The sequence below is a fragment of the Numida meleagris genome, chromosome 6 (assembly GCF_002078875.1).
Source record: "Numida meleagris isolate 19003 breed g44 Domestic line chromosome 6, NumMel1.0, whole genome shotgun sequence".
Taxonomy (NCBI): domain Eukaryota; kingdom Metazoa; phylum Chordata; class Aves; order Galliformes; family Numididae; genus Numida; species Numida meleagris.
Window position 1 is genome coordinate 8,218,865 of NC_034414.1, and position 24,981 is coordinate 8,243,845.

General features: G+C 39.9%; 2 protein-coding genes across 12 annotated transcripts in view; one reads left to right on the plus strand and one right to left on the minus strand.

Moving 5' to 3' along the window:
- The window catches only part of USP47 (ubiquitin specific peptidase 47), a 58,513-nt gene extending 50,080 nt beyond the window's left edge, over window positions 1–8,433 (minus strand). For 2 of the 5 annotated variants that reach the window (XM_021400979.1, XM_021400978.1), the window contains exon 1: window positions 6,223–6,352. In XM_021400979.1, the coding sequence (XP_021256654.1) occupies window positions 6,223–6,261 (39 nt within the window). In that variant the 5' untranslated portion in view covers window positions 6,262–6,352. Of the gene's footprint in view, window positions 1–5,366; window positions 5,387–6,222; window positions 6,353–7,466; window positions 7,718–8,335 lie in introns of those variants that run through there. The other 3 variants (XM_021400980.1, XM_021400981.1, XM_021400982.1) reach the window with 3 other exon arrangements.
- The window catches only part of GALNT18 (polypeptide N-acetylgalactosaminyltransferase 18), a 321,281-nt gene continuing 302,908 nt past the window's right edge, over window positions 6,609–24,981 (plus strand). For 5 of the 7 annotated variants that reach the window (XM_021400987.1, XM_021400985.1, XM_021400993.1 and 2 more), the window contains exons 1-2: window positions 7,020–7,105; window positions 8,579–8,743. The gene's annotated coding sequence lies outside the window, so the exon portion shown is untranslated. Of the gene's footprint in view, window positions 6,745–7,019; window positions 7,106–8,578; window positions 8,744–19,583; window positions 19,600–24,981 lie in introns of those variants that run through there. The other 2 variants (XM_021400989.1, XM_021400992.1) reach the window with 2 other exon arrangements.

Below are 24,981 nucleotides of genomic sequence, written 5' to 3' on the forward strand. Positions count from 1 at the left end.
AGAGTTGTAAATACATTAAGTATTTACAACTTAAATTTAAGGTGTAAATATTAAATTAAGTAAATCGTAAATATTAAATTAAGTAAATACATAAAGAAAACTGTCTGAGGGAGGAAAAATGGACTTTCTGAACAATTTTGAAATGTATATTTTAGTGCAAAAATCACTGGCAGATAGGTTAAAAAATAAGTTTCTGTACATTTGACACTAGAAGGCATGAATGTGGAGTTAATTTTTAACTGCCTACCTGCTGCTAGAGATAGAAGAAGTTGGAATAATGGACCAGCAGAGATTCCTCACGTAGATATCTAGCTATATTACACTCAATGAAGGATAAGTCAAGAACGTAAGAACCCAGGAAGCCTGGGCATAAACTCTATCTGCTGCCATTACTGCAAAGGATTCCGGAAAGAACACGGAACACTGAAGCAGAAGGTATGCAATGACAATGCATGTACAAGGAAGGACCTTGTTTCTCCCATATATTTTTCCATTTACTAACTGATGAAAATATTTTATTTACAAACAAGAGACTAGGTACTACTAGCAACTGTTAAATCTCCTTTATTTTATCTTTAATGTCAATCATTACTGATCAACGGTAACTATGCAAATCAATAAACATGTCTTCAATTCTTTTAGCTCCTGCAGTATTGCACCAGACCATCTTCCAAAGTGCAACAAAGCTCAAAATCAATCTCTTTCCAGATATTATCTACAGAGAGCACACAGTATATCAAGTACATTTCACCTACACACCTTACAAAACTCCAACATCCAGTAAAACAGAATTCATGCTTGAATCTTCATGTTATTTCAAAGGTGCTCTCATCACATCTTATCAAGATGTGAGATTTCACATTCAGGTTCTGCTCCAAGAAAATATCCCTTTTGCCATGCAATGACTTCCTCAGCCATGGAAGATTTCCTTTTTAAAGGGTATGGACTGTGATCTACAGAGCAATTTATCCCAGATGAAGCATCCTGCTTAACTTAACAATGCTGAATGCTAAACTATTTTACAGAACTGACCATCTAAAAATGTATCTGCTGTCAGAAAAGGAGCCTTATAGTCACATAAGGAGCGCAGTCATAATCCACAGAGACCAAGTCCAATCAAATAATTTTTGCCAGTTTTACCCCTTCGTTTTTTTAGAACATGGACAACATGTTCTTTTTGAAGTTATTTCAAGAACCAGTGCTAAGACCTTTTGTTTGACACAAGCAGATTACATGCCAAATATTGCAAAACACGAACAAAGAATTGCCAACACTTTCACAGTGGATGAAACCGTGAATAAGTTGGATACCATTTTATCTGAGTTTACAAGAAAAATGTGAAGACGTGCAGTTTTCAGTTATCATTTTGTTAGTTATAATGTAACAGCATTGTTTTGAAAATATTGTTTTGATCGAGACAAGAAAAATATAGTAAAATGCCAAAGCAGCAGCTCACATGAAGGCATGCTGTATTCATTTACAAAGGAATAAAGTGTAAAATATCAGCTTCAAGTGTTTGCAAAAGGAATCAAAGATGTTTACAAACTGAAAGAAAAAAAATCAACTCTACAACTCAATCACTCCATTTTCTACACCTAAGTTTCACACAAGCTTCAGACATAAACCCCCAAATATTTTTGAATACAACAGGAGTGGAGCTGTGACTGGATATCTGAATATCTACACATTTTTATTTCTATTTCTTTCTATTACTGCATTTGTTTCAACATGCTGAGAAAAAGGTTTAAAATAAGACCTTTTTATTCCAGACTTTAATTCCAACAGGACTAAATCCTGTGAGTTAAAGGTAACTAAGTCAAAGTGTATGCCTACTTTGGTACTTATCTGCAAGATTTCTTTTTATATTAGTATCAATTCATTCTGCCACCAAAAGGAACATAGGAATTACTTAAAATTTGTGGGATAGGAAAATCCATATTTTAAAGCTATGATGCCACTGCACTGATCTAAACCCACAAGTACTAAGGTTTTAAAAAACAGGAAAAACAAAATTAGTGAAGTTATTTAAGAACGATAACTGTAAGTTTCAAACAAATTTCTGTTGTATGCTGAAGTTCTGAGCTCATGACAGTCTAGAATTTAATACAGACATATTTAGTGTATGCTCCGCATCCAGATGATTAGTTTACAGCTTAGAAAAAGTCCATTACTATTTTGAGAAACAGCATGTAACTGCTCTAAAAATTAAGGACTGTACTTGCAGTACTGTACTCAGTTCATTTGGTACCTTCAATCGGTGAGCCACAAAATACTAGAGAACACTGCTTGTCGTGTTTAAAATGCATTACAGCAACAAAAAAATAAAGTGCCATATTATTTGTCAGATTACTCTATTTAGTAATAACTTTGGCTAATAACATCAACAGACTGATGTTCCAGTACCAAGTAACAACCTCTTATTATAATTAACTTGATAACCTTTCTTGTACTACATATTACACAATAGCAAAGGGAACTAACCTGTAACTCTAGGAAGCCCAGCGGCTGAACAAAACAGGGAAAGATCTTGCACGTTACTCTCATGCCTTGTTCACCAAGCTGCAGTACTCTCCGAGCATCATTCAGAAAGCATCTGTTTGCAAGCAACAAATGACTTGGTGCACTTCCGTTCAGATTTGGTTTTCTAAATTTGATTTTCCAATTTGCTCAGCCAAAGAATGTGTGATTGTTAAAGATAAACTACTTCATGTTTCACAACAAAAATAAAGCACGTGAGAAAGAAAGCAGAGAAAAACTGCTAAGTTACACTACCTATAACTATCTGTTGTTTTTCAACATACTGGAATCAAAGAACAAAGGCATCATCAGCATTGAAAAGAACAACATTCCTTCACCAAACAAATGCCAATATCTTACTCTGATTTCCTGTCCTTCTAATGAAGTAGTGTGATATCTATCAAGAAGCATCTTTGATTTGTTCAATGCAGGAGATTAAAATGGATTAATTAGCGAAGGGATGAAAAGACTCATTAGTTAGCTGAGGGAACACGCACTACCTTCTTTGATTAAATGGCAGCAAGTACAAAGCATACGTACTTATTCTGACAGGTGTACTTTGAATAGCTCATGCTGGAACTTGTTGAGAAAGTATCTGCACAACATTTAGTTAATTAGTGGCACAGACATTTCATGAAGCTCATGGCAGAACCTACTTTTTATATTCTGACCAATTATGAGTCTGAGCAATGCTCTGTAAGTGGATACAACTCGATTTTCAGTAAAAGTTTCTGTATAATGTACTTATCAGTAAAGAAATGCTTACCTTTTTCATCAGCTGTGTTGATTATAATATTGTATTATTTGCCATTTGAGGTGTATTTGTCAAATATAAGTTTCAGGTCTACTTTCTTCTAAAACACTGGAAGCCACTGAAGTGTTTTTCTCTTCTAATAGCATCACTTATTTCCAAGTTGATCCTACTGATAATCCCCTCCCTCCCTGGATAACTTAACCAGGGCAAAAAAAATGACATAAAATAACAAAGCAATTCTTCTAGACTGTCTAGCATTAACTAGGGTGAGCAATGTCCTGTCTGTGACCCAATGACTTCTGTTTTACTTGGTATAAAAGAATACTAAATTAGATCTTCTCCGAAGATCCAATTCTCTCTTCTCAGAAGAAAGAAAGGGAATTTAGAATTGCAAGGAAAGGGAATGTGGACCAATTCACACAGAATGGGAATACTCATACCCCGATTATTAAGGAGTCATTGGTCACATGAGCATTGAAACAGCTGGGAAAGTATCAAGCAGTGAGTAGCAAGAAAGCAAGAATTAGCTTACTAAATACTTGTGTAACCTGGGCAAAAATCTCCATCTAAATACTGGACTATTAACTGTTTTAGTACATATGCTCCAAATTAAAAAAAAAACACGCAATACATGCACTTCAAAAACAGCAATCCGCAATTCTGTAAGCACAAGGTATACAAAATACAAACAGAAGACTTATAAACAACCTAATACATATCTTCCTATTCTGACACCAAAGGCTGTTAACACTGATGCACTCTAGTGCTGTGTCTACGGTGACCTCAAATAAGCTTGTAGACAAGAATCAAAGCCCTTTTCCTGTCATTTGATTAGTCATTCCCCAGACTGGCCTAAAGCAAATGTTGTTGTTGGTTTTTTTTTTTTTTTTTTACTCTTTAACACTGGAATGCAAAGGCAAAAATACAGTTGCATACTCATTTTCAGCAGACGTTGGTTCATATCCCAGTTTAATCTTTGAAACCAGTCGAGACAGATAGCTAAATAAGTGATAATTACTAAGGCCTTTAGGAAGAAGAAAAAAAAAAAACACTGAACTGTAATCCTTTATCCATCCCCAAAGGGCAGAACTGAAGCTCCAGAAGACCTGCTTTGTCTCCAGCCACTGCTAATGACTTCATAAGGATATTTAGAAGGTGGATGTTGAGAACTCAGACCTGGAGAGTTCTGTTTACCCATAACTCAGTGTTCTCAGCAGTGAGACCACTAATGAATCTCAGGACTTAAAAGGAATGCTGTAGCATAATACTTGTTAAACTTCTGTCACTGAAATGAATAAAAAATGTCCAATGTTTTTCAGGATAAGTTGAAGATAAATTTCTATGATGTATAATCAGATGGCCTTAACAGTTGATCTTTCTCCTCAGTTTGCCTTTGTGTCCGCAGAGAAAGTTTCATCAGATTCTACCAATTCCAGCATCTTGAAGAAATGATGCTGTTCCATTTCGTTTATTTACAAAAGGCATAAGGGTACAATAAAGTACTTGAGAAAACTTACTGAGAAAAAAGCAACTCACAGTAATGTTAAGTAAAAAGTTTGCAGACTTCATCCCATATGCTTAAGATAACCGTATCCATAATCACACGTGTTTTAAGTATTCATCTTCCTTTAGCCATACTTTCGCTCTATCCAGACAGAAGTGCATGCAAAACCCCAGTCCAATGAGTTGGTTAAAAATACACAGCTGAATCATACGTACATTCTGAATACAACTTTAAAGCCAACAGTGATACTATTAATACATATAAAGAAACAGCCTCAGCTAAATTCTTATATTAATCAACTTGACTCTTCCAGTTAATATAAGCACGAGGTTTCTCCTTCATTTCCATACTGAACGAAGTTACCTTCGTCCTTCCTTATCTGTGCAATTCTGTACCTACAATTTGCTACTAAAATTCAATATTTAACTTAGTTGTGCTCAGGGATACCACTTCATTTTCCTGAAGCCTACAAAACCTGAAGTCCCCGTCTCACAAGGCTCCCCAGAGCAATGACGTTTGATGAAAAACAACAGGAAGAGTTCACATAACCAAGCAAAAGTAAAACAGAAAAAGCTGAATGTGCAAGGGTACCTGCTCAGGAAATGAAGTTTCTGCCACCACCGCTCTAAGTGCTCCCCAACACAGCTCGCAACACTGCAGGCTCCTTTCCCTGGGCAGTATCTCTCACGCTTGACACGTGTCATTTGCCTATCGCTGCAGGACAGAGGCTTCGCCTTCCTCCTCACACAGCCTCTTATCTTCAGCCTATGGCTGAAAACAAGCCTTCTCCCTACCCCCCTGCTCCAAAGGGGAGACGAGGAACCTATCGTAGCTTTATTTATCGATCTACCGTTGAGTCGACCCATGTTTTCCGCGCTATCCACCGCCGGCAAAGCGCGGCCGCCCGCACAGCTCCGCACCTGAGCGGACCACACGGCCCCAGCCGGGCGGAGGCACTCCCCGGCTGCCATTTCGCAGCCGCCCGGGGGCCGCCCCGCACGCCGGGGCCCTGCTCTTCCCACCCCCTCCACCAGCCGCCGGCGCTCCCCAGCCCCGCACCAGCCTCCCACCCCGCGAGCAGCCCCGGACAAGCGCGGTCGTCGCCGTCCCGCCCGGCCCCAGAGGCGGCCGCCACGCAGCCCGGCCTCCCCCGCGTGCCATGACACAGACAGGTGCAATTCCCCGGCCGCCCCGCGGCCTGGCACAGCCCCGGCCTCGGCGCGTCGACCGCTCCCCCGTCCCTCCCCACGCGCTTCCCCGTCAGCCCCAGCCTTCGGAGCCCCGCGGGCGAAGGGCCTCCCGCCTCCTCACAAAGACGCACCCCCCCCCGCCCCGCACGGAGGCGACCAGGCCGAGCCTACCCCCCGCCAGCCCCGGCGCCTCCCGTCGCCGCCGGGCCGCCGCCGCCCCTTCGTGCGTCGCCCGGCCCGCGCCCCCCTCGTCTCACCTCCTTGGGGACGAGCTGGTTCTCCTCGCTGGGCACCATGGCCGGTGGCGCGGCACTGGGCCCGCAGCAGGCAGAGCCGAGCGTCGCCGTCGTCGTCAGCAGCGGGAGGCGGAGAGACGCCGCCGGCTCATCCTCCTCCTCCGCCGCCGCCACCCCAGCCGACGAGGGCCCCCACCCCCCTCCGCCAGCGCCAATCAATGAGAAAATGGCCGACGGCCGCGCTCTCGCGAGAGTTGGGAGGCCCGGTGCAGGCCGCAGCTGCCCGGGCGCGTCGCGGAGCTGGGCGTTCCGGCGGGGCTCGCTCACTCTCGGAGGGTGGGGGAAAGGTTTGCGTGGCGGGTTTTACGGAGCCTCCCGCCGTCAGGAGCTCGCGCCGCGGCAGCGCATAATCGCCGCAGGAAGCCGTAGAGCACGTCCCGATGCCTACAGCTCCCCCGGCGCTCGGCGGCCTCAAAGGCCGCTCTGTCCCTGTCCCTGTCCCCCTGCCCAGTTAGGGTTACAGCGGAAAACACCGGGCACGAGGTGCGTTTCGCGGCTCTGTTCGCTTTGGGGTGGGTGTTTCTTTTTTTCTCCCCAGCCTTCCGACGCATACAAAAAAGTAGCAAAGGTCTAAACTGCGCTGGGAGGACGGGCAGCTGAGCACCGCCAGACTTTACACCTCGTGCCAGATGCGGCAGGGGCTCCGTAACGGCTGCGAGGGGCTCCCCCGCGCCCCCCGTGAGGGAGCGGCCCCGTTCGTTGGGCGGGAGCTGCTCGCGCCGCGCGCGCCCTCCTCGCTCGCTGTGGTAGCGAGGGCCGGGCGGTCGGCGAGCAGCTCTGCTGGCTGCACGCTGCCTTTAAAAATCAAGATTTTTCACTTCACTTCCTTTCGGACACTTTTGAGGTAATTTGCCCGTTCTTGAATGTGGGAGTTGAAAAAGGAGTCAGCTAGGCTTTCCCCCGGAAATGCAGTGTGCTTTCAGTGGCAAAGTCACACTGCAGAGGTAAAATGCATTCACCTTAGTGTAAAGCATGTAAATTGAGCAACAACATTCCGTTCTCAAATGAAATAAAGTATTTCTGGGGCATCAGTTAATTGTTGCGCTGAGTCAAAAGGTATCATTTTTTCCTGCTTAAGCACTCAAAATCAAATACTAATCCATAGAATCACTAAAACACATATTACAAAGAACATAATTATACTTTTCTGTCTACTTGATTGTGGAATAGTGAGAAACACTTCACTTGGTAATGAAGAACTGTACCTGATAGCTGGATGGACTTCCTTTGTGGAAATACTTCTCTCATTATTTTAGTGTCCTCTTGTGGAAAGGCACAGAATTGAGGATCGTTTTGGGTTTTGTGTCCAGTAAGCTTCTTGAACAGTGCTTCAAAGTCATTATTACTTTGATCAGCAACATTAGTGTTTTCATTTTTATCTTGGTAGTTCGCTGTGGTAGATGCCACACCTCATAGTTTTTATGAATTATGTTCCTGGAACTCAGCACAGAAATCCCTTTGAAAAATCATATGAATCAGTTTTTTCAGCATGTTCTTGAAGTGTCCTTGGTTGCATAACTTAACAGGACCAAGTTATTTATACAGTAGAGGTCAATAGGGCCTCTGGGACAGGAACTCCTGCCTTCCAGGTTTAAGACATGTAGCGCCTTACAGCCTCTCATCCCACTGAGGCACCTGAACACTAATTAAATGAAATCAGGTACACAAGGGAACACATGAATCCCTTGCTTTTAAGGATACCCAGTGTTAGCAGAGGGTTGCAGAGAGGGTTGTCCTTTACAAGTGGAGAAAAGTATGGAATAGATCTGTGGCTTTTTTTTGTCGTTTTGTAGTTAAGTTTGGAATTAATGAACTCCTGTCTTTGAGACAGGAGCAGTTTTTTATTATTAATATCAGCTGTATTGTTGATTAGAAGGTTTGAAAATTAGCTTTTTTTAGGGGGAATTTTTCTTAAGGCTTTCAGTGGGTGAAAAAGGCAGAATTGCTTAAAAAAAAAAAAAAAAGCATTTGTAGCAATCAGAAAAACCAACACACTTGAAATGGTGTTACAAAAAAGACAGAAGGACTGGCACAATAGAAAGGTGGTACAAAGGAAGGGATGCAGATCACTCACCTGTATCAGAAGATGCTGGGTTTACAGGAAATATTTTCCACCAAAGAGAAATTTCCAGTGAGAGATCTTTCCTTAGTGGCAGCCAGCCCTTAAATGAGGCCTCACAGGGGTGGAGCCTGGCTCACCTGCCTTAGCCTTCACCTGTGCTCCCTGGGCTGACTGGGTCTTTCCTCCAGGTGCTCAATCAGTGCTTCGGGCTGTGACTCAGCAGTTCTCAGACAGTGATGTTTTCAACACCTGCAGGTATCTGGAGAAGCACCACCTTCTGGTCATCTTCTGTTGTCTGGTGGTACCCAAAGATCCATAAGATTAGCAATCAACTTGAGATGAAGAGCCAGGGTGGAGACAAAAGCTTCCAACAGAAGGTGATAAAATCACTGGAGCTCTGACTAGGTGGCACCAATACTGGTATGTGACCGTGAGTGATGAGGCTGTTGTTACTTTTTTGTCTGTAAGCATCTTTAAAGGACTGAAACTTCTGGAGGTTTTGGGTTGTTGTTTTTTTTTTTTTAACGTTTGTTTTTTCTGAAGCATTGTGATCTTACGGGATTTTTTCCTACACTTTGAGTTTCCCGAGGGCAAAGCCATGGGACTCAGTGAGCATAACGAAAATATATTGCTCTGTTGGGATAAAGAAGTAGTAACTACAAATGTTTACTGGTTAAAAGTCAGGTTTTTGTATTATGAAGAAATCTTGTTAGATCTACTTGCTAGCCTTTAAACTGTACCAAAAAATGTAGCTACTGCAGGATGTGTACGTGAAACATCTTCATCGAGGTAATTATCTCCAGTTAACAATTACATCTTGTGGAACTTTTGTAATTTGAGCATGGTACAGTATTTAATCTTTTTACATGAGCTTTATTAAAAGGGATGCTTAGAATTCAAGTTTTCTGAAGGGAATGCTAGTCTTTTAGAAAGGCTGATTTAACACGAGTGGTTTAACTGTTATTTGTACAAAAGAAAAGACTGATACCTCTGGCTAAACATGGTGCTGGATTTGTGATTACAGGTAAATTTCATAGGTTATTGGTGTCAAACTGTTGTTCAGAGATGCATTACTGGGAGTCACAGGTGTTGAAGTGTCTGATTTCAGTTAGTGACACTTTAGTAGTTTTAATCAATACAGTACTTATCACACTAATGCATACATCATATTAGTTGGATTATAGTTGCATTAAATCAATATTAAGTGGCAGGCATTCATTATAAGTGATGGTGAATTTTTAAATTAGACTGTGAGAACTGACTGCCTCCCCCTTCCACAGCCTTTTTAAAGTTTGCTTTAATCATTTCTCTGTAAGAATTCACACCTATGTCTAACAACTGATGAGTAAGGAAAAAAGTTTTCAAAACTAAATGGAGGGAATATTGCCACCTTGCTCTTTGATGTGCACAGCTATATGTCAAAAACTCTGGGGGCACAAAACATTAAGAAAATGAGTAGGTGTCAGAAAACTGATGCTGGATTTCCCAAGGTAGTGTTACTATCCCTTTTTCAGGTAGAAAGCCCATGTAGAGAGGGGTGTGTAAGTTGGCATCATTGATTTGGGGTGTCTGCTCTGAAATGCTTTAGTTTCGGTTTTTCAAATAGGCCTTTTGTGAAGGATCATTTCCTGTTTTGGGGGTTGGGGGCCTTATCTCTGGCTTTCCTCAGTATTCTTTTAAAAGCAAACAATAAAACAAAACAAAAAAACGAACTGAAATTTGTAAACATTGGCAAGTTGCTAATGGATATCAAAATGACCTACAGGTATTTGCTAGCACTAGCAATGCACCCAATGCTGATGCAGTGCTCTTTTACACCTCATCTGCAGTGTCAGCACTTCATGGGAAACCAGCTGAAAGCCTCTCCCCATTTCAGTCTTTGGCAAGTCTAGTGATAGAAAGATGCATGAAAGTTCAGGATATCGCAGTCTGGCTGTTCGTTGCTCTGCTGGTTACTTTGCTGTTTGAGCCTTGAGTGAATTTCCAGAACAAGAAAGATTTCAAGTATTTCTCTGAAAATCTTGGACTGTTATTTTGCCTTCACACTGCCCTATTCAGTGCTTTCAATTGGAAAAAAAAAAAAAACAACAACAAAAACCACCACCATGTAAAATTGGCCTTTGTATGTATGGATGAGGGAGGTACAGGAGGGAATTAAGGAGAACAGGTAGAAGTAATATAATGTAAAGAAGAAACAGTTAATAAAATGTTGTGTCTTTTAAAGGTGTTTTTACTGGATTTCTATTTCTTTGATCTTAGCTCTCTAAATATGAAGCAGGCCAGGAGGAGGCTAAAGAGCAAAGTTCTTTATAAAGGGGATGCTGACTGCATTGAAACCTCTTGTAACTTGTTAGAATGAGGCTTTTATATTTCAGCATTTTTTTATTGCTGCTACTGTTTTTTCAATGTTTTGAGACTCAAGAATTGGAATTAAAGTATATATAAAGTGTCTTCAAATAGTTTTCTATGGTCTTTAGTCTTGCATATCTAAGGAACCATAGAAGGAATTGTAGGAAATAACACCTATTTCTAAGAGTTGAGAATGCTGTGGAAAATGTAAGCTTTAAAGGGGAGACTCGCTATAGAGAAAGTGTTCTTTCCCTTCAGGAAGACCACTGTGGGAGATGGTTTTATGTGACTAGCAGGTGAGTAGGTAAGCAGCTTTCTGTAGTTAAACTTCACGGCATTAAGAAAAAACACTCAGTTTTAAGTTCAATGCTAAACATTGTATTGTTCCCTTCTTAAACAGTGTTTTCTTCTTTAATCTTTGAGTATGCATCTACTTTTCTGTCTTCTGACACTAACTCATGCCAAGACTTTCTTAATAAAACCAGTAGGGCATTATTTAAATTAATTATTAATCAGAAGGCAACGCACATTGACATTTTGTTAAAGATTATCTTCTTACTCTTGTTTCAAGACACTGAGTTTTCAGGTATTAGGTTAGGATATTAATTTTCTTTTCCATGATAGCATTAATCTTGTTTGTGAATTCCCAAAAGAGTTTGAAACTGAAATAGCAGTTGCAAAGAGAAATAGAAATCCACAGGGAATTTTGCAGGACCGTGGTTTCTTTTATTAATGCTGGATTTTTTTTTTTAATCATCTTGACGTTTCAACATTATGTACTTAAAACTACAGAATACTTCTGAACACTAGTGGTCAGAAGCAAACACAGTTCCGGAGTGCTTGACCTCTTGATGCACTTGTGAAAACCTTCCTGGTATTACTGGGAGTAAAACACGTGCAGTAGTAGTAGGCTGATTTCCACTTCGGACTTTGGAAGTAGATGTAGACTGGAATCATGTAGCATTTGAGGATCTCAACAAATCTCACACTGACTTGCTGACTTAAGTTTGTGGCCAGCTCTCCTATCTAAAATGTGTGCAGCAGATAGGAAATCTGTGGTCTATTTAAATGTACAGAATGTCATGCGCAACATTAAAGTCAGAATGTACTCCAAACATCCTTTCTGGAATCTGGGCTGGTATGGTATCGAGCCCTCCTCTATAGTCAGGGGTGGCAGGGGGAAGGCATCTCTGTGCACAGCAATGTAACAAAGGCTTATGTAGGAAAAGGAGGGTTGCATTGAATGCATACCGTGATGGTAATGTCAGTCACTGAAATGGTTCAGTTATGTCAGAGGCTTAAAAAAAGTCTTAGGGTGACGTAGGCAGTGTATTTTAAAGCACTGAATTAACACTTGTTGCACATGAGTCACCGTGAGAGTGCAGAGGCTGCACTAAATAGTACAACGTAATATGCAAAAATAAGTAGCTTAGCTTCACGTGGAGCTGCCCTCTGTGGGCACTCAAAGTATTTATAGCTGCCCTTGGGCCCAGGGGAGTTGAATAGTTCAGGTTTGCTCTAAGGGTTTCCAGTGACCCCTCAGTCTAATTTGGGGGATGTTTAATATTACTGGCAAGTGCCAATTATACCACTTGCAGCTCTTTGGGCAAACAGGGGGTGTTTTCCCATCCTCAGTGAGCACATTTTTCTCATCCAGGACTTAAGATCCCAGGTGGCCTCATCCTGGGTGAAACATTTTCTTCACCCTTTGGTTGTGAGATCTCATGATCATCAGTGTGCAGCAGTAGCTCACAGCTGCGTGGGCCTCACCCTCTGAGGGTGGGAAGAAACTTTGTGTTTTGCAGAGTACTGGAGTAGGCTAAGTTGTTTAATAACTGATTTAGCACTGCAGGGAGCGAGTTGGTCTTCAGCTGTAGTCATTGTTTCTTGCAGGGCTCCTTCCTGTCCCATCACGGGGGGGGACATGTCTGCAGCCCAGTGGCTTTCTGCAGAGCAAATATCACATCTCTACAGCTGGAGCAATTTGCAGTGTGTCCCCAAGGCAGCTGTTATATTGTACATGCACAGCTGTTGGGAGGCTCGGTCTAAAGCCCGTGGCTCGCTCTGTGCCTTCCAGCTCAGCCTTGTCCTTGTTTTACAGTCGCCTGACCATTGAATGGCTTCAGTTTTCTGGGGCTTTAAGGGCTGGTCTGTTGTGGGGGTTGCCTAACTTTCTTGCATGAATTAATGTAGCTTTACCTTTGGCAACAGCAGAGGGAGCTGCCAGAGGTCTTGCATAGCATTTAAAATGTCAGCTGCCTGTCTTGAGCGTCTGCCAGCACCGCAACTCTGGCAGGGTCAGTGTTAGTGTGGACACAGCGTGAGTCAGGCTGGGCAGGAACTTGTGTATGGAGTATCCTGAGACTGGTAAAACACCTTTTGAAATTTCCCACCAAGTTGTCTCCTGTGTCGTTCAGGTCATATGCGAGGAAACACTTCTGGCTCTTGACTGAACCAGAATCGCAGGCTGTTCTGTATTCAGACTCGAATGCAAGTAGTGTGTCAGTGCGGGGTCTAGGTTAATAGAGGAATGCTGTGGATCTGGCAGTTTCTCTAAGCGAAAGGTTAAAGCAAAGTGGTAGGAAGTGAGTCTTAAGAACGTAGCTTCTTAAAAACAGTATCCCTTTGTTCACGTATATTTTTTTTATGTTTCTATTGACTTTTTCTTTTAAATGCATAATATATCTGTCGGGCCAACGGTTAACATGGGGAAAGAAATAAAAAAAAAATGGTAACTACTGTCCATGTTTATCACCACTGCCTTTGTAAGATGCCACCTTTAAAGAGCAGGTATGTTTCTTCGACATTTGGATCAGAAGGTTTGGCTGCAGGACTGACTCTGAAATACGTGCATGTTCATGTTTATTCAGGTCTTCGATTTGCTGATAGCAGAGGATGTAAATTTCTTTCTATACTGTTACTTCTTTGCAATTAACTCTGACAATTGTTGTAAGTTAGATGCATGCCCACCTGCATATCACCTCTAATTTATAGCAGGTTTGTTAATTGGGCCTGATAGCTGTATGTCAAACAGATGTGCAGATAGGAGAAAAAAAAAAACACTCCAAGTTACTTTGATTAGATCCAAATCCATTCACAGGACCTGACTTTTCTGCAGGGGGTTCTTTTACACAACAGCGTTAAAGGAAGACTCATTAGGATTTTGTTTGTCTGGTGAGTAATGTGATGTGTATCTGTGGAATGCAGGGATGTATGAATTGGAAAGGTCTATGCTATGCTTACTGATGCCGTAGCTGCCACAGGTTTTTCTTATGGAATGAATCTATCCCCTTCCAGACACAGGAAATGTGCATCTCTCATGCCCTATTCCTTTGCATATGGGCATTTTTTTGTACTTTTTAGTGATGGAAGATTATAAATCCAAAGATGTCCAAATCAGTTTTAAAATATTAAAAGCTGTATAGAATTGCACTATTGATGTGGCTGGTGACAGAAATACTGGAAATCAAATTGAAATTTGTTGGCAATAGTGCTGTCTACCAGCATAAGAGTGAGTGAAAAGCATACATGAACATATTCATGTCCTAGTTTTACTACCAAGGGAAACTTGCGTATACAGTAATGTCCAGATTCTGTTCTGCATCCAGGATCTGAGATGTACTGTGCTCGATTCTTCTGAAGACAGGCTGAAATGGTAGTGACCTGGATTTTTTTTTTTTCCTGTTTGTTTTAATCTCCCTGTATTCCCGTGTTATTTATGCTTATAACTTTGAGCTTACTCAGGATTGCATTACAGTTTACGTTTCAGGAATGAAGAGGTTAAGAAAGCTTTAACTTACCTCATAAAGACATTCATGTTCTTGTCAGCCTTGAGATTATTGTTATTGTCTGCAATCACAAACAAGTCAAAGAGCTGAAATAGATTAAACAAACTTTAGAGTTCATTCTGTACACCACTCAGCAGTTATAGCAATTTTATAGTGCCTCTTTTGCAAGTTGAAATGACAGCTGCTAGTAAATAGTTTACCAACGTATCCTGTGTTTAAATGAATAAAAGTGTTCATAAAAAACATGTTTTGAAGTTGTTACAATGATTTAATATTTAGAAATAAGAAATTTGTAGCAGAAGAAACAACTCTCAACGCCTGACTGCTAGCTGGACTTCACTTCTCTGAGTGCTTAGGCCAAGGCTTTCCCTTAGGCTATTTTTAATTTCAAGCAGAAATTGAATTTGGGTCAATTTCAGACCTATTACAAGTCACTTTTTGTGTGCTGGCTACTTTGAATACGTCATGTGATTGAGAATAATGTCATTCGTTGTGCTCAAATACCCTAATGACTTTTTTGTAGGCAACGTTATATTACAAAGCAGTGGTTACATGACGTGTTTCAACCTCAGCATTAGCTTGGTTTCAGTATGCGATACGAAGAAATCTTGTTGAAACCATAATGCCTGTGGGACATTGACAGGCAGAGCTAAGGAACTAGACACGAACTAAAAAAAAGCCAGCATTTTTTACACAGTGCTCGCTGTATCTATATGAAGTCAGGAGATGCAAGAAGTATGACTTCGAATATGTGGTTATTTTCTTTGGTCATGTTCTCTTACCGACAATTTGCTTGTATACATTACGTTAGCCTGTCATTGTTAAGTCCTTACTTACTGTGTTTAACACATCTGAGTTTTGCTGCAAACTTGGATCTTGTAAGCAGCTGACAAACGCGATTTTGAAACATCTGTTTTCATTCCATTATTTATCTTGCATTTTCTTCCATTTAGGGTGGGAATGGAATGCTTTCACTTATACGCTACTTTTTATTAGCATTGCCTAGTGCTCCTGAGCAAACATTTTGTCAGCTGAAATGTATAAACTTACATTTGTATCAAGTTTGTCGATCCTGAGGTAGAGTATGAACGAATGCTGCTTTTTTTTGAACCTCAAGAAGGAAATGTTTTTTTTTGTTTTTTTTTTTTTAATGCTGAAAGTAACTCCGGCAATCTTTTCTGCCGCGAACAAGATGTGTCCATGTGTTGGAAGAAGCTAGATGCTGGAATTCTGTGGTGAAATGTTCTCGTGTCGTTTTGCTTCTTTGAGTGTATAACATACCTTGGTCTTTTGCTTATTTTTAAAACATCTTGGTGATTTTCTTGAGAGCAGAATTAGACCCTCTTTTATCATGATCCAAAGAGGTTCAATGTCAGTAGATAAACATCTCTATGAGCAGGGAGACTATTTTTATTTTAATAGTATGCTCTTAACATCATATTAACAAGGTTTTCTTGTTCATAGTGAACATTATCTGAAACATTATCTAAAAGCTTATGGAAAGAATATGCAAATTTCAGGTATGGGAATGGCATGTCATAGCTGCATGTGAATACTAGATTCACTATGTATGATGTGATTCACAGCATTTAAAACACTGTGTTTTTTCATATTTATTTCATGACTTTCCTCTTTACGAAGCTTTCCTAGTTCAACCAAGAAGAAGAAAGTAAACTTGCTTGTTTTATGTAAACTTGAAGCTTAACTTGATAGAGAACCCTACAGAAAAGGGCATGGCAAAATGCAAGGCAAGTCTGGAAAGGATGGGCGACATAGGAAGAAAAGAAAAAAAGGTTAGATTTAATTTCTGAAAAAAAAAAAAAAAAGAGAACCTGGATGCATGGGAGCAACAAATCCTCCAACCCAGGACACCGATCATGAAGCAAACATCTTTAAAAGAACAAGCTTGCTACAGTCCAACTAGTTTTCTGTTGTTTCAGTTTGCAAATAAATTCTTGGAAGACGTGAAACGCTTCTGCGTGGGCCCTTGTAGGAAAGAAGAAACAATGAAGCTACTTCCTGGTACTGAGGTAGTTGATGTGATGGTTGAGAAAGCTTTTGATAAGAATATTGTCTGTTACATTACAAAAATGCCAAAATGTTAATGTTAAAATGAAGTAGAGCCATTTCTGCTGCCTTTCTTCATCACAGCAGTCTTTTGTTGCTGAGAAAACCGAGCATAATGTGCTGAATCTCGTAGGCAGCTTTAGGTGTCAGACACCTTGCAGACAGGAGGTTCTAGTTTCTGCTGCAAGCTGTTTTGGTAGTAGAATCAGAGAGAGTTTTGAGAAGAACAGGAAATTGCACAGGGATGTCTGTGGTTGTTTACCAGTAGCCAAATGCCACTGGAAGAAACAGCTGTACTGGCAATACAGAGTCTCTTTTGTCATCTAGTCCAGCAGCACCGGAGAGGAAAACTAACAGCCTGGGACTTGAATTCAGAGAGGGAGGCCTGAGGGAAAAGGGAGCTTCACATGAAATTGAAAATGGAAGCAATATGCAGTAGTTTCGATCACAGGCCAGAGCTTTGTAAATCCAGACTTAGAATTTGAATTTCTTTGAGTTTTGAATTTCTTTTTTGCCAGTATTACTGTGATCAGTACTTCAGTAGACAAACATAGACGTTGAAATTCTTGTCTCACTGCAACCCTCAAAAAAACACTCCTCCCACTTCTCGCGTGCTCTAGAAGAGTTTTGGTCTTCCCAAGGGTCTTTGAGCAGGGTCCTTTAATCCCATGATGAAAGGAGCCATGTGTCTAAGCGGAATATGACGTTAACGTGGGGAACGAAAATTCCTCAGCATGAGCATGTGCAGTGCAAACAGCACTTTTTCTGTTGTTTGGCCTTTATCAGGTAGAGAAAGACTTGCAAACTGCCTCCAAGTGTGGCTAGAGCTCAGTTTGTCTTGCAGAATTAGACAAGTGATAATAATACAGGAATTATGGATGCTAGTGATGGTTTTGCATTTCTTCAAGGCATTTGTAAACATTTGGATCCACTAAATGATATCTTCCTGTGGGTCTCATATTTTCTCAGGGAAAAAGGAAAATGATGTTTTCACCATGTCATAGATACTTAATGGGTTAAATTATATTCAGACACGGCTTAATTAATCTTGTTTCTTTATGGTGGAAGGTGATTCAGATGGTGACTTTTCTAGAATGCCATGCGTGAATCCGGTGCCAGAAAACAGGAGGAAAAAAAACACAACAGGAAATTAATAACGCTAAAACATCCTTGTTCCTTTGCTGAGTAAACTAAAAGGAATGTATTTACATGCATTCACTGGAGGCTGTTAAGACTAACTTATTATTTCAGTACAGTAGAATGTAGTGAGTGGGTTGGAAAGAAATACACTCATACTGAAATTACTACAGCTTTAACAGAGATGAAGGATGCTTGGTTTACCTCTTCGAGGTCTGTATTTTCCACAGGCCTTCTGCACAATAACGTACTCATATCTCTGCTCCTTTTTGCGTCGTCAGCTTGTTTAAGATATGTTAGAACACACCTTTTTTTCTGAGATGAGAATAGTTTAAGTTCTTAGCTGAAGAAAATTTCAGTGACTGTTTTAGTTTACACTAAAATTCTGCAGCTAGAAAGAAAGGTCAAATAAATAGGAAAGGGTTTAGTCAACGCTAAAAACTGTTATGCTCTTCTATAATACTGTAGGAATTGTCCTTGGTTTTATGTCTTGTGTACATCTTGGATATCTTTGAAGCCGTGGAATAACTTAATCTAGGTTATACTTAGACCCAATCTTTTGTTCTTTTCAAGGCCTACCTGACAAGTCTGCATTTCTGTGTAGCTAGCATGTTTTGACTTCTTTTCTGAGAAAGGAGAATAAGAGAAGTAAAGTTGAACTGAATTAAACTTTGTTGGATTTAGATCAAACAAATCTAAAGGAGTGTAATCTTTTAAATATGAAAAGGTTCTTACTATTTAAAAAAAACATAATTTAATCAAAAAATAACAAAGATATTATGAAAGTTTTAGACTTCTTTATCTTCTCTTTTTGGGACGTTAGTTTTTTTCATTAAAAGAATTCATTAACTTTCAATTTTAAAATGCAGCTATTTCAATAAAACACAATACTGTTACTTGTATGTTTTCTATGTTTATGTTCTATGTTCTGTGTTACTACTTATGTTTTCTATGAAGCTGTCTACAAACTTGAAACTCAATATTTTACCACAGGGAACAGTATCACTCTTCACGTGGCAATCAGCACCACTCATATTTTTTAACGTTCTGCTTCAACCTTAAATACCTGTGGCATAGCTCCAACAGAACAGGGATAAGCTGCTCTTCCGTTAACTTTGCCTTCTCTCTTTTCTAGGTCCTAGTGAAATACTGGGGGTGCTTGACTTTTCCTAGCCTGAAGATGTCATTTTTCAGATAAGACACTTGTATTTCCTAGTGTCTGACTTGCTACTAGTTTTGAAAGTGCCAAGTATTCAAGAAAGGATGAAGTATTAAAATACAGTTTGTTCAATTTGTAAAATATAGTAACTTCAGATTCTTATTTATATAGATCTGTGAGATTCAGTGTTGCTGGTGGAAAAGAAAATCATGTACTTGCTATTAATAACAGATGTGGAGGCAACATGGGGTTTCAGATGAGGAAGTTTCATAGCTGTAGTTTTGTGGTCTTCATCAGTCTATGTGTGACTTTTCCACTCACAGTGTTGAGGCAAGTAACCTGTTCCTTAAGTTATCGCTGATTTATGCGCCTATGTGTAGAATGCTTGTGCTATTGTACTTACCACGGCTGAAGTACAAACTTCTGTAACAATCTTCTATTACAAACTTATTAACTGCAATAAACTAGTTTTTTTTTGTCTGAACAAATGTGTGGTAACATGTATTATTATATTATTTCAAATAGGGTAAGAATAGATGAAATAGCAAGGTGTATAGGAACTGTTGAGTCACGGCCTGAACCACTGATTGAGCACCTGGAGGAAAGACCCAGTCAGCCCTGGGAGCACAGGTGAAGGCAATTCACTGTGTGACCGGAAGGGGTGGAGCCTTACTAAGCCTCATTTGAGGGATGACTGCCACTGAGGAAGGATCTCTGTTTGGAGATCCTTTCTTGGTGGAAGCTTTTCCCTTTAAGTCTGGAATCTTCTGATACGGGTGAGTGATCTACTTCCCTTCCTTTATAGCACCTTGCTATCGGGATGGTCCTTCCGCCTCTTTTGTAACACCTTTTCCATCGCGTTGATCTTTCCAATCGCTACTCAAGGCCGTACTAAAAAAGGTCATCTTACATGGACAACAGTTTAAGTGAGGCTTCTTAACAATTTAATCATAAACAGATTTGGTGAAATAACTGCTAGCAGAAGCGTTCTTAAATAGGTAAGGTGAAGATAACGTGGGAAATAGAGAAGGTGAAAGAATGTATTTTTTGAATTTAGGAAAGTTACTACTGAAGTACAGAAAAAGAGGTGCTGGCATCCTTAATTTTCTATGGTTCTACTTAATTTCACCGTGCTAGCTTACATTCTCGGTATTTTTTTCTACTCTTGAGATCGTTCTTTGTGGAGATAATATTTTATGTTTCACGTATAGCAGTATTTTCAGAGCAGAAGCTCTCTTTGTTCAGTTAGCACTTAACTTAGTGGAATTTCAGTGTTCAGATATTTCTGTAGTAAGGTTAATCATGTTAAGGATTTAATCTTACATTTTTTTATAAATCTAGTTAGCTGGTCCTCAGAAGATCGGCGCTCTAACCTTGTGGAAGGGACTGCTTATTCATCCCTTTTTCCTCATAGAGATATTTCAATAATTTGGGACCATGTTGAAGAGAACAGTTGGAAGGATGAGAACTCAGTGAAGAACAGAGGAGCATCCACGTAGTCTCTTCCACATAAAGTCACTTTTGTTTTCCTATCTAATTCTGGTGCAATTGAACCAGATGCAGGGACTGAACAAGAGTATTACAAAGATATTTTCTTTGTCCATCTTTTCCCATACCCTGTGTTCTACATTGCTACAAGATGCAGAGTACTTGTATTTTTCAGTTCAGATCAAGAATGTGGTTTTGGAGTAAAACTCCTAGTTATTACTGCTTACTCTTTGGATTACTTTGTGAAATAGTCTCTTAAAGGCGCATAGACTGTGGACACCAAGTCCCCAGTACCAACCAATTTGTTCTACAGTCATCCTCTTGGATAGGTGATATGATCTGCAGATTCCCTACTGTTGCAGAGCTCCTCTGCAAGTAATATCCTACATTTCCCCAATCTAAAAGTGCTATGAGTTTGCTTTTGCTTATGTGCTAAGGCCTTTCAACGGTTGTTGACTCCTGAGTATTTCACTGTATCTATTAAAAATATTTACTTGCTGAGCAGTAATATTTGCTGCAGGTAGAAATGGTAACAAAACAAGAAACAAACAAAGTAGTTCAATATGTGGCACCAGCCTGAAGTGTGAAGAATAGAACAAATCAAAGACAGTTTTCTAGGAATCAATGTTGTTGAGCAGCCTAGCCATCAAAAATGTAAATTGCCTTTAGTTTTTTAACTTTTCATTCTACTTTCTTAGTCATTACTTAGGGTGAACGACAGGCTGTATCTTAAATTATCCAGATACTATTAATTGGTCACCTACATTACTGAAAAAATGCTTAAAAGCATTCTTTTTGCTGAAGTTTTTTAGTAAGAATTCCTCTGTTTTCAGAAAGTAATTTTACTTTCAGAATGTGATTTTTCATTTTGCTAATACTCAAATGCAGCTAGAATAAAAACCAGCCAGGTCGCCTGAATTTTCCTCGTGCATTAAGAGGCTGGTGGTAGATGCTACTGACTGCAAGCATGCTGGATATATGGCTGAATAGGCTCCTGTGTATGTCTTCACAACCAACAACCAGCTGTAACTGCAACTCCTTGGAAGGAGGGAGAAAAAAGGCTTTGAGCAAAAAAGAGGTAGAATTTTGTAACACTGCAAGTAGCTTTGTCTTTTCGTCCCCCTTTCACTTCAAATAGAGTTACATACTTTCACTGCCTGCAAAGAAAAAAAACTCTGACTTGAGTATTTGTGTCAGAAGCTCGCATCAGCTCTGAAGAGCTCAGTGACCCAGACCTCTCACAGTTCTTGCTCAGCTGCCCCAGCTTCTGGCATTGCTTGGAGCAGAGTTAGGCAGTCCAGGTTTTAGCAGCTGGGTGGGGTTTCTAGGAGGCTGTTTCTCAGGGCTGACGATGAGATGGAGGCTGCAAATGGAATGGGGTGGGGAGCAGGAATAAAAACAATTATCACTTCCTTCTTTTGAAGGGACTCTGCAGAGTCCAACCACTTCTTAAGGTAGGATTCTTAGTGGAGAGTTGATTAGTCTGCCCAAATATGTGAGTTTGTGTAACATAACAGAAATCTTAGACTTTATAGGAGATCTACTTGTTCTTGTGGACATGGCCTCTGCACCCCCTGGTTCTGGTTTTTTTTGTTGTTGTTGTTGTTGTTATTGTTGATCCAAGAAAGCAAGGCAAGCTCAGGTGTATAGAAGAGGCAAAATAAATCCAGCAAACTCACTCAGAGGTGAGATACATAGGTAAATAAGATCAGACACAAAAACCTTTACCTTTGGGGGAAATAGTCAATGCTGATAGAATGCTTTGTAAGTGAGATACCTCTGCTGTATGTGTCATCTGTTTTAAAAGCTCTCAAACTCCAAAAAAGATAAAAATCTGAAGTTCTCAGATAACCAATATCAGGAAACATAATAAGCACTTTTTTTTTTTTTCAAACATAGGTATCGTCATGCATACGCGTCAGCTCATCTCAATTCTCTCCCCGTATCTGCTCTGTTCCTAGGCCAGACACATTCATATTAACAAGAATTACAACAGTGATGCAGTGCATCAAAAGATTGAGAGACTATTATCTGTGGATCCAGGGTAATAGAGAAAGGAGAAATATAATATGTTCTAATCTCTCATTAAACATGATTTTAGGCAGTGGTTCAGATAGAATAAATGAAAACTGGATTTTGAGACTGCAGACACTAGGTATGTGGAATTCACAAAATCAGGGGCAGTGCTTTAGTGAACAGAATGCAATGTATTTTCAGGAGAACCAAGTAGAATGTCTCCTGACTGAGTACGCTGCTGAGTAATTACTAAGAGCAGATCCTGCTGTGTATTCAGACAATCTGATTCAGACAACAACATCGTCTAATTATGTACAGTTAGATTTTCTGATTTACGGTTTCCTAACAAAGAGCTCATCTTGGAAAATCTATCCTAGGTTTCTTGCTCCTCCACCCATTTTTTGGGGGTTTTTTTTTGGTTTTTTTTCAGGATTAGGAAAGAAGGAAAGGTGTTCTTGGCTCACATGAAGTGTGTTGGGGTAGTGATGCGAGCTAATACTTATGCTACACGTAGTCTTCAGCTAGTAAGTGCTGGTGTCTGATAACTGAGGCTGTGCTGCCTTTCGTTCTAGGATATCAAAACGTTTTAGATTTGTATAAAAAGCTGTATTACTTAAATATGCACAGCAAATTTATTTTCTACTGTATTTCAAAGGTAAAAATGAAGATCCAGAGCTTTAAGACAGAGAGCTAGAATTGTGTTGCAATGATGTGGAAACCAACATTCCTCTGTCTACTAGCCAGCCCTTTTAACTGGGAGGGAAGAGTTTCATTTTAGTAACACATATGAGGAGTTATTTTGACTCCTTATAATATAACAAATTTCCGTAGTGGGAGAGAGGAGAGGTTACTGCCTGTAGCTACAAGTGTAAATTCAAATAGCATGAAGCTGTTTCTGATGTGAAGGTGTTCGCAAAAAGGCATGGATCTTGCAACCAAAAAGAGCAAGCAATTTTTTTCTAGCAACTCAAGAAATCTTTAGATATGCTAACAAAATTAATCTTAAGGGTTTTTCAGTATTTGCAGGTGAAAGCTGAATACACATGCAGGCTCTGTGGCATCTGTTCATTACAATGCTATTAGTTTTCATTTTATACATTATGAATTTTAAACATAGGTATAGAAAACTGAAGTAGTCCATTCACAAAAAAGAAGTCAGTATTTTTTGGTCTAACTAAAGCTACTCTGTGTTTTGAAAGCAGATTCCTGCTGGAGGTGTGTAACATCTGTTCAAGTGACCTTTCAAGCTGGAAAAAAAATGATTAGAAAGTTTTGTTCTGGGTGTAGTAACTGTTAGCATTGCTATGGTCCATGCAGTTAAATTTGACCAATTGTAGGTGGTCATCATTCTTTCCTTAAAATCTGTGTGTGCTCATTAATTAGAGGCAGGTAAAAATGAATGATGTTAATACATAGCCTGGCTTCCTGGTGAGAAAGCGCAAGTGAAAACATTGCTGTATATAGAACAGTCCCCATTTGGTTTGGTTCATAAAGACTTTAAATATCATTAAAAGGGAATAATACTAAATTTTCATAATTACACTTTGTTCCCTTAGCCTCCGCTCAGTCCCATCATCCGCAATGTCAAGGGTGGTTATAACTAACTTTGAGAACTGAGATAAACACCTGAACATAGAAAATAATGAAAGGAAGTGCAGTTTACTGACTTCTAACACAGACAGCACGTAGTTCTTCTGCTCTCATTCATACCTGAAATACGAGTTCACTTAGTTTTGAATTTACCACTGCAATGTTGAATGTTCTTGCTTCTGAATTAACCTAAGGCAGGGCTTGCTTTTAAGAATTCTTAGTTCTTGGACAGCATTGGTCATCCCTACTTTGTGTGGTGGAAGAGGAAATGTCTTCTGGGCTCAGTTTACTTTCCACTTCACATCGATGTTGATTGCTTACCTCTGTGTTTCAAATTCCGAATCACTTGGGATTAACACTGAAATTTTCATTTTTAAATATTTGTCTCACAAGATGGCAGCATTGCTTCAGGAAATAAAATTGCATTTGGTGCTTAGGATGTCTTGAAGTTTTTATAATTTGTTTTATACTGTGTTAACTGAATTTACATCAGTCATATGATTGGAAGAGTTTCATTCACCTTCTATGTTTGTAGGCTGTGGCATGAAACAAATTGGAGGACTGTAATTCAAGTTCTGTGATTTGTATTGGAACTGTATGACTGTTTTAGTTGTCATTATTGTAGTGGTTCTAATTAAGACTGTAGCTGCGTTTCTGAGAGTTTAGCTCTATGTAAACCTGGAGTACAGTTGCTTCAGTTGCACTGAGCGGAGATACTTCACAGGAAATTGAGTTTCACGTTCATGTGTATTTCCCTTCCTGTCCACTGAGTGCTTTTATTCTTTCAGGAATTGATCCTACTCTGATGTCAAGGATCGTGTAGAGTAAGTTCTATAAAGGAGATACAGGCAGCAAATAGGAGGGGAAAAGAACTAACTTTTGATTCTTGTGTTTTGTTCAAAGCACGAATAATCAGGAATGATAGAAAAGCTGCATTTTGAACCATTGCAAGCATTCAGCTTCAGTTAGTTCAGGGTAATCCCTTTACTTGATTTTGAGGCAGCACTGATTGACTTCTAAAGGGATTAGATTTAATTTATTTCTTATTGTGAAATCTGATCTAT